The sequence below is a fragment of the Canis lupus genome, chromosome 30, assembly GCF_003254725.2.
Source record: "Canis lupus dingo isolate Sandy chromosome 30, ASM325472v2, whole genome shotgun sequence".
Lineage (NCBI taxonomy): Eukaryota > Metazoa > Chordata > Mammalia > Carnivora > Canidae > Canis > Canis lupus.
The window spans coordinates 11,506,412-11,516,366 of NC_064272.1; the positions used below are offsets into that span (position 1 = coordinate 11,506,412).

Consider the following 9,955-nt stretch of genomic DNA (forward strand, 5'->3'; position numbering starts at 1 on the left):
GGAATTCAGTAAGTAAGGAGGTCTTTGTCCACTCTGGACGGTCTCTGAGCTGTCCTCAGAAGGCTTCGGGGTTCCTGGACTACTTTTCTCGCCCAAAGAATCCAGAAACCCTACATTAAATTCCTGGGCCGTAGTTATTAATCAAAGTTCTCTCTCTCTCTCTCTCTCTTTTTAAAGATTTTATTTATTTATCCATGAGAGACAGAGAGACACAGGCAGAGGGAGAAGCAGCTTCCACAGCAGGGAGCCCGACGCGGGACTCGATCCCGGATCTCCAGGATCCCACCCCGGGCTGAAGGCGGCGCTAACCCGCTGAGCCACCCGGGCTGCCCTTAATTGAAGTTCTTATTCTGCCCTGCACCATTCATCCTTTGTCCACTCCCTTCATCTTTCTGGGCTTGGGTCTTCTCGAATGGAAAGCACAGGTCCTCAGGTGGGCCCCGTCCGGGACATGGCAAGAAGTCGTTCTGAGGCTGGAGGGCTGGAGGGTCCCCCGGGCAGGAGGCCGCACCGAGGTAGATGCAGCCCAGAGTGCTAGGGTGGGAGGCCCCCGCCGCGAGCTCTGCCGTGCTCCCCAGTAGGAGCGCGCGGGGTCACAGGCAGCAGAACCACCCACTCGGGCCAGACCAGGCCTTCTTAGAATCACGAGACTTTATGGGAAATGAAACTGAAAACGGGAGCGTCCCTCTCTCTAACCTGGCTGGGCCTCGCGCGCTAGGAGACGAGTGACAGCGCCGGCCGGGAGGGCCCCGATTGGCGGGGCGCGCCCGACTATATAGCGGCGGCGCGGCGGGCGGGCGGCCCAGTCTCCGGCGCTCTGCGGCCATGGCTCCGCGTCCCGCGCTGGCGACGGCTGGTTTCCTGGCCTTGCTCCTCATCCTCCTCGCTGCGTGCCGCCTGGATGCCGTGCAGCGTGAGTGTCCGCCCTGCCCCGGCCCTTCCCCGGCGCGCGTCTCGCTGGCACCCTCGGCGCCGACGCTCACCCGCCGCGCCTCCCCGCCGCTCCTTCCGACCTGGGGCTCGCCGCGGTGGAGCGGGGTCGGCCGGGCGCCGGCCTCTCGCCTTCCGCTTGGGGAGAGGGGGCGCGCGGGGCCCCGGCGGGTCGGCACACAGTGTCCGGGTGGTGACAGGTTTCGGGGCGACCGAGGTGGGGCGAGTTTCCCTTCCGCGGGACCTCGCCCCCCGGGTGCAGCTGCCTGGGAGCGCGGGTCCTGCCGACGCCGAGTCCCGCGCGGTGACAGGGCCGGGGCGTCCGTCTGGGCTTCGCGGGCGGCGCGGCGGGGGCCCCGCTCGGCTCGGATCCCGCCGCCTCGGGCTTCCCCCCGCGCCCGCGCCCGCCCCCCGAACACCCCCACACTTGCGCGGCGGCACCGCGGCGGGGGAATCCGCACGTGGGTTTCGTGAACTGTCTTGAGGGGCTGCAAAGCGCCCGGACTTCATTAATTCCCTGGTTGCTGTTACTTGTCGCTTTTAATAGTCCTAAGGGCACGTCGTCATTGATAGGGAGCCTGCTGGGGACGTTTTGTGCTTTAAGTCGTTTGATTCCGAGACTACGATGTCCATACAATGCTTACGATCACCGGCATTTCCAGGATAAGGAAACTGAGACACCAACAGGCTTTTTTTTTTTAATTTTTATTTTTAATTTTTTTTATGCTTGACAGACAGAGAGCGAGAGGCAGAGACACAGCAGAGGGGGAAGCAGGCTCCACGCAGGGAGCCCGATGCGGGACTCGATCCCCGGACCCCGGGATCACGCCCCGGGCTGAGCCCCCCCGGCGATCCCGAGACACCAAAAGTTTAAGCAACTTCATCACACAACACCGGGGAAAAACGGGGGGAAAACGGCAGAGAGTCGAGCGGGACCTGGGCTTTTTGCGGGCGTGGCGCCCTTTGGCTGCGATCTTTGCGGTTTTTTCAGTATCTCCTCCTCGCCGTCGGGTGTTAGGGTTTTGGCAGGAGGCTAGAGAGCCAGGAGCCCTTTGTCTTTTCTTCACAGAGGGCTCTCTTCCTCTTTGGCTCTTTGCCTGGTTCTTTCCAAGATGAACTAAGCTTCTACTTTCAGTTTTGAAAAAAGCAAAGGTTTACCAGGCGAGGATTGTAAAACCAGTGATAATGGCCATCAACTTGGTTGCCCAGGTCGCCCGTCAGGGACGCTGTAGATCCTGAGCACGTTCTAAAATATCCTGCAATATGCCAGAAGCCTCATATTTTCCCCCTCACAAAAGCCTCTGTGAAGCGGGGGTATTTTGCTCATGAAAAAAAGGTATTTAATTTATAATCTATTTACAAAATAAAGCACAGATGCCACTATTGATATTTGCGGGTGACCATAGAAATCTTTTTATTTTTTTAAATTTATTTTATTTATTTTTTCATAGAAATCTTTTTAAAAATAACAAGCTGATATTAAAAGAAAAATCTGAATTTGAAAATTTCCAAAGTAATACATGCCATGAATAAATCACTTCTAGAAGATACACAAGAAAAGGGTAGTGGTGATTGCCTCTGGGGGTCTGTTTTTTGCTCTGTCCCATGTGTGAGTTTTGTTTCACTGTAGACATAAATTGACTTTTCAGTTAAGCTTCAGAAGCTCAACTAACTGTCCCAAAGTCACAGAAACAGTAAGGGGCTGAATTCAAATTCAAACCCAGGTCTTGTCTGATATGCGTCCTCCTCTTAGAAGAGATTATTGTGATATTTTTGCAGAACCCTGCCTGCCTCCCTCAAAGAGAGAATTCTAGGCCTGATGAACCTGTACTCTGACTCTTGTGGCATATATTGTGTTCTAATTATTAGAAGTTCTGATACAAAGAACGATCTGATTTGTCTTCACTTTTAACTTTATGGGAAAAAAAAAATCAGGGCTTCTTTGGGATCACCAGTCTAGTTCCTAGTGGGGCTGGTGACCTTTCCTTTTATGATAGGGTGTTTCTAGACAGATAGACCTGGTCAGAGTAGCCTAGTACTCCTCTTCCCCACCACCTGCAGGACACAGAGTTGCTGCCCTTTAGTAACCATATACACTGCATATACACTGCATGTATGTGTATTTATTTATTTTTTTTTAATTTTTTTTTCATTTATTTATGATAGTCACACACACAGAGAGAGAGAGGCAGAGACATAGGCAGAGGGAGAAGCAGGCTCCATGCACCAGGAGCCTGACGTGGGATTCGATCCCGGGTCTCCAGGATCACGCCCTGAGCCAAAGGCAGGCGCTAAACCGCTGCGCCACCCAGGGATCCCTGTATTTAAAAGTGAATTAGACACTTTAGTGTCAATCTTCATTTAGTAACAGTAACACTTCTCTTCACTGGATGAAAAATATAGAAATGGAGTTTATGATAGCTTCTTTCCTTATCCCCAGGGATGGTCTAAGTTATGCATTCCATTTTGGAAACTATTGTTCTACAGCAATGTATTCCCAATATGGCTAGTTATAGCCATCACTTAAGGGTACTCGTTAAAAATGCAGATCCCAGTCTTGCACACTTTACTTTGGTCACGACAGAGAGTATGTTCTTTCTCATTTGCACAGTCATCACCCTTCCCTATTGTTCTTACCCAGCCCAATTCACTCATTTATGGTATTTCTGGCTTCTGTAGGCATTTTGTTTGAAGTAATAATAATAATAATCTGCCATTTACAGAGCAATTGCTGTGTGCCAGACACTTAATACATATTGAGAAGTCAGATGGGTGGGGATCTAGACAGGAGCATGAACTAAAAAGGAAAGGAGTAAACATTAAAAAGAAAAAAAATATTTGGAGAGTGTGTGAAGTGAGAAGTGAAGTTTAAAAAAGAGATTGGGGCCAAATCATGAGAACTCTTGTGAGATGTGTAGAGGAATTATATGGGTGCTAAGAATCCATCAAAAGTTCTTGAGAGTCTCTACAGAAAAGTTCTTAAAGATTTATGAATCTTTAAGATTCTTTGGCACAAACTCCAGAAATAGAAGATGATACTATTAGAAACCTGCTAGAAACAAACAAAAAGCCATGAGTAGAACAATTATGTGAAAAAGATATTAAGGCATGGTTTATCCCTCAAAATGGAGGTAGCCTTTTGGAAAAGTGGAACCTCATTTGGCCAGAGTGGAAATGGAATTAGGACAAATCAATGATCAAATTTTTTTTAAAAGATTTTATTTATTTATTCATGAGAGACACACAGAGAGGCAGAGACACAGGCAGAGAGAGAAGCAGGCGCCATGCAGGGAGCCCGACGTTGGACTCGATCCTAGGATTTCAGGATCACACCCTGGGCCAAAGGCAGGCGCTCAACCCCTGAGCCACCCAGGCGTCCCTCAATGATCAAATTTAAACATTTGTTGCCTGATCTAACTTTAGACCAAGGTAGCCCCAGGTGAAATACTCTGCAATTTTCATTTGTCTTTCCCTCATGTCCCACAGATCCCCCAAAGATTCAAGTGTACTCACGACACCCAGCAGAGAATGGAAAGCCAAATTTCCTGAACTGCTACGTGTCAGGGTTCCATCCACCAGAGATTGAAATTGATTTGTTGAAGAACGGAAAGGAGATGAAAGCAGAACAGACAGACCTGTCTTTCAGCAAGGACTGGACCTTCTATCTTCTGGTCCACACTGAATTCACTCCCAATGAGCAGGATGAGTTTAGCTGCCGTGTAAAGCATGTTACTCTCAGTGAGCCCCAGATCGTTAAGTGGGGTAAGTTTCTATGTTCTTTCCTCAGCTACTAACAATTGTATCTGAGCACAGGCACAGCTTAAAGCTACTTTGATGTTTAAAAAAACAAAAAAACAAAACAACAACAACAAAAAAAACGCATGCTGGGATTGGCAGGGAACACTAACTATAAAGCTCTGCTTAAGTGGGACCTGCTGAGAGACCTCAGCACAGCATGATGCCTGAAACAGTTTTCCTGCAGCAAGAGCAGGGAGAAGTAGCAGCCTGCAGCCAGCACCTGCACAAATGCACATGAACCCCCAGTATTTATTTATTTATTTATTTATTTATTTATTTATTTATTTATTTCCTTCTTTCTTTCTTTCTTTTTTTTTTTTTTAAGATTTTATTTATTAATTCATGAGACACACAGAGGAAAAACAGCTCCACACAGGGAGCCCGATGTGGGACTTGATCCCGGAACTCCAGGATCATGCTCTGGGCTGAAGGCAGGTGCTCAACCACTGAGCCACCCAGATGTCCCAAACTCCCAGTGTTTCTTACCTAACTGGCTGCCTTGGGCTTTCCTGACAGCCTCATGGATACTTACAACCATCAAAAGTCTCAGGGAGCCACAGGCCTTTGTATGATCTGCTATCCTAGTATCTTGTTTGGTACTCGCAGCTGGGTTGGGATCTGAGACTAGAAGGCAAGGTTGGGACTTACTGGGTATTCATAGTTAGGGACAGCAGGCTATTCTAACAGCCTCATTTATAAGTTTTAGATATTTGTTGATACATAATATCTTAAAAGTAAAACTTACTGTCTTTCTTGGTTTTCTTTTTTGTAGACCGAGACAACTGACTAGCATCACAGGTAGGTTTCTAACCTTAAGAAAATACTTTTCTTGTTTGACTGTCCTGGGGACTATTTATAGACAACCTTGTAGGATAACCCTCATTATAGGGAAGACATTAATTAGGGTGGCATTTCAGCAGATAAGCAAGAATCCTCCAGGGAATACATTTTCTTTTCCTGTGGAGTAGCATGAGAACGGTCTAATGCTGCCAGTGTCACTAGCCCTCCACACAGTCAGAGGAGCTGTTGGGGCACTGTAATGTGGTAGAGGCAGCCAAGTTACCCACACTAGTTGTGAGGATTTGATCTTTCTTCATCCATTTCTATGGTGGGCATCTCTGGGCCTTCAGAAATGAATTGTTCTCTTCCTTTGCATAGCAGTTGCTTTATTATTCAGCCCCAAGACAGGAGTGACATGGTTTTTACAGATACCCATTCCTTCAATCTCTTGTTTAGCTTCAGTGTGTGGGCACTGTTTGCCTTCTAGAGGCTCCTAGTCCAACAAAGGAGAGAAATGGAAACAGACTGTTGTAATGCAATGTAAGGATACTATAATACATGTATCTATAGAAACTTCAAGCAGTGTGAAAGGGGGAGGAATTGTACTTCTCTGCATTGTTGGTTGGAGTCCAGAGGTAAAAAATCCAGCTTTTCAGTGAAATTCATCTCTACTGGGTACCATGGTACTAAAAACCTATTCAAATTTCCTGTTACATTCTAGCATAGGGAAATTAACTTGACAGAGCATCAGAGAGTTTGAGTGACCTGCCTGGAATCACACAGTTACTAAATGGGAGGGCCAGGATCTGAACTCTATACCAGCATTTTTTCCTCTAAGGTTGTGAGAGAGCCAAGGGGATAAATTAATGGGATATGCTCTTTATAATGGGTTTGGAAAATTGTCTGCAGCTATTTCTTTTACAAACAGTGATTTACACAGCAGAAGTTAGACAAATTTGGTGGTGCAATCTATAATCTAAATAAATGTATTGCTAACAAATCTATTTTCTTTTTTTCAGCTTTGAAGATGATGCATTTATTGAACTAATCCCAAATGCTTTGGTTTTTCTTCATGCTGATAGGTTTTTATGCTTTAATCATAAAGTTATATTGAAACAAATACAAATACAATCTAGTTGTTAATTCTACATTGGGCACTGTGTCACTATGCTTGACCTATCTGGGCCAGTAGCTATAGTTGTGGGGCTGGAAGCTTAGAGATACGGAGGAGAGAATTCTCATACTCACCATCAATATCTTGGTCAGACCTGAACTCTTCAGTCTCTTCAGAAAAACTGGATAAGAAGATAATTATGCCTGTTTAGAGTTAATCTCCAATTTGCATACTTTGCTTAGAATTTGGGAGACATTTTTTGAAAGATAAATGCCAAATTATTGGAAATTTGTTACAGTGGATAATATACCTTATTGTATAAAATTCATATTTACCTCTTCCATATGTTAGAGACACTGTTGCACATGATTCTACTTACGTTAATTTTGTTTCAATAATTAAAACAATGGTAAAACTTGACATGTTCAGTTTCTTGTATATCAGTCCCTCTCTTACCCCTTTGTTTTCAAACAGGAAAACAGTCTTCAAACATCCTTTGGAAAAGAGTGTAAACCCCTGTTATACAGGGCTTGACTCACAGTGAAAAGGGCCTTAGTGATCTGCATTTTACAGATGAATAATAGGATCCCAGGGAAATTAAGTGACTTAGGGTGACAACAGTGGTCCACTGTGTGACCATGCCTCTGTCATTTTCTTTTCTTTTCTTTTTTTAAAGATTTTATTTATTAATTCATGAGAGAGACAGAGGCAGAGACATAGGCAGAGGGGAAGCAGGCTCATGCAGGGAGCCCGATGTGGGACTCGACCCCGGGATCCCAGGATCACGCCTTAGGTTGAAGGTAGGCGCTAAACCACTGAGCCACCCAGGGATCCCCCCATGCCTCTGTCTTTTAGCCAGTGTTCTTTCTGTTCCTGGCCAAGACACAAGGAATGGGCACAACAAAAGTATCTGGAGGATCTCATATTTTAGCAAGCAATAGATAAACTTTGAATGAAAAATACTGGATTTTTTAGTTTTAAAATATAGTTTATACATGATGACCAGCTTTGTGCATTTGTTTATTTAGCCACACCACCACCCTGCCTCTACTTGTGCACATGCATGCTCTCTATTTCTAAAATAAATAAAATCTTTAAAGCAAAATTTAAAAAAATAAAAAAATAAAGCAAAATTAAGACCTTATGCTCTATACATTAATAATGAAGTAGGAGAAAGAAAAATTAAAACAATCCCATTTATAATTGCATTAAAAAGAGTAAGCTAAAAAAAAAAAAGAGTAAGCTACTAAGAATGAATTTCATCAAGGAAGTAAAAGACCTGTATTCTGAAAACTATGAGACATTAATGAAAGAAATTGAAGATGACACAAATAGAAGATACAGCATGCTCATGAATTAGAAGAACTGACATTGTTAAAGTGCCCATATTACACAAAGCAACTTACAGATTCAAAAGGAATCCCTATCAAAATATCAATAGCATTTTTCATTGAACTAGAACAAAAATCCTCAAATATGTATGGAACTACAAAAGACCTCAAATAGCCAAAGCAGCCTTAAGAAAGAACAAAACTGAAGATATCACAATTCCAGATTTCAAGATATACTACAAAACTACAGTAATCAAAACAGTATGGTACTGGCACAAAAATAGGCACATAGACCAATGGAACAGAAGAGAGAGGCCAGAAATAAACCCATGATTATATGGTCAATTAATCTATGACAAGGAAGTGATATACAATGGGGAAAACAGTCTCTTCAATAAATGGTGTTGGGAAAACTGGATCACTTTCTTACACTGTACACGAGTAAACTCAAAATGGATTAAAGACTTAAGTGTCAGACCTGAAACCATAAAACTCCTAAAAGAAAACATAGGCAATAATTTCTTGGACATTGACCTTGGCTATATTTTTCTGGATATCTTTCCTGAGGCAAGGAAAACAAAAGTAAAAATAAGCAATTGGGATTATATCCAACTAAAAGGATTTTGCACAATGAAGGAAACCATCAACAAAGCAAAAGGCAACCTTCTAGATGGCAGAAGATATTTGCAAATGATATATCTGATCAGGGGTTAATATCCAAAATAAATAAAGCATTCATACAACTAAAAAAAAAACCTGATTAAAAAATGGCCAAAAGACCTAAATAGACATTTTTTCAAAAACAAAAAACAAAAAACAAAAGAACGTATAGATGACAAACACATGAGAAAATGCTCAACATCACCCAGCAGGGGAATGCAGATAAAAACTACAATGAGATGTCACCTCATTCCAGTCAGAATGGCTATTCTCAAAAAGACAAGAAACAACAAGCATTGGTGAGGATGTGGAGAAAAGGAAACCCTTGTGCACTGTTGGTAGGATAAAAATTAGTGCAGCACTATGGAAAACAGTATGGAGGTTCCTCAAAAAGTTAAAAATAGAAATACCATACAATCCAGTAATAGCACTGCTGGGCATTTGCCCAAAGAATAGGAAAACAGTACTTTGAAAAGTTATATGAATCCTTATGTTTATTGCAGTATTATTTATAATAGTCAAGCTATGGAAACAACCTAAGTGTCCACCCATAGTCCCTAGATGAATGGATAAAGAAGATACAGGGTGTCTGTGTGTGTGTGTATGTGTGTATGATATATATAATATATATATATATTAGAATATTACTCAGCCATAAAAAAGATAGCCACTTGCAACAAAATGAATGGACTTAGAGGGTATTATGCTAAGTGAAATAATTCAGAGAAAGACAAATACCATATGATTTCATTTATATTTGGAAATTAAAAAAAAAAACAGAAACAGACTAAAACAGAATAAACTGGCAGTTGCCAGAGGGAAGGGGGAAGAGAAAGGTTGGACAAAATAGGTGAAGGTGATTAAGAGGTACAAACTTCCAGCTATAAAATTAATAAGCCATGGGGATGAAAAATATACCATAGAGAATATAATCAATAATAATATAATACTTTTGTATGGTGATGGTAACTACACTTACTGTGGTGAGGATTGTATAATGTATAGAACTATTGAATCATGTTCTACACCTGAAACTAATACAACATTGTATATCAACTATACTTCAATTAAGAAAAACCTTATGTTTTTAGAGTAGTTTGGATTCATAGCAAAATTGAAGGGAAGATACAGAGATTTCCCATATATCCCCTAGCCCCACACATGCAAAGCCTCCTCTATTATCAAAACCCCCATCTACATTGACATAGTATTATCACCAAAATCCATATTTTACTTTACAGTTCCCTCTTGATGTTGTATGTTCTGTGGGTTTGCACAAATATATAATGACATGTATCCATCGTTATCAGAGTATTTCACTGCTCTAAAAATCCCATGTGAA

The 9,955-nt window shown here is 42.8% G+C and overlaps 1 protein-coding gene across 4 annotated transcripts; it reads left to right on the forward strand.

The window, feature by feature from the left end:
- The first annotated feature begins 754 nt into the window (after nt 1-754).
- B2M (beta-2-microglobulin) lies at nt 755-7,042 on the forward strand. Of its 4 annotated transcripts, none has more exons than XM_049104005.1 (4): nt 755-913; nt 4,417-4,687; nt 5,501-5,526; nt 6,528-7,042. In XM_049104005.1, the coding sequence occupies exons 1-4, from the start codon at nt 826-828 to the stop codon at nt 6,554-6,556; spliced, it is 414 nt and encodes a 137-aa protein (XP_048959962.1). In that variant the 5' UTR covers nt 755-825; the 3' UTR covers nt 6,557-7,042. The 4 variants fall into 4 exon arrangements, with proteins under 4 accessions (XP_048959962.1, XP_025328728.3, XP_048959963.1 ...); XM_025472943.3 differs by having other exon boundaries at nt 4,417-4,692; nt 6,528-6,656; XM_049104006.1 differs by lacking the exon at nt 5,501-5,526 and having other exon boundaries at nt 4,417-4,704.
- Nucleotides 7,043-9,955: the final 2,913 nt, after the last annotated feature.

Coding starts and splice junctions, on each gene's coding strand:
- B2M (XM_049104005.1), top strand. CDS start 826: ATGGCTCCGCGTCCCGCGCTGGCGACGGCTGGTTTCCTGGCCTTGCTC. Junction 914..4,416: donor CCGCCTGGATGCCGTGCAGC/GTGAGTGTCCGC, acceptor CATGTCCCACAG/ATCCCCCAAAGATTCAAGTG. Junction 4,688..5,500: donor AGTGAGCCCCAGATCGTTAA/GTGGGGTAAGTT, acceptor TCTTTTTTGTAG/ACCGAGACAACTGACTAGCA.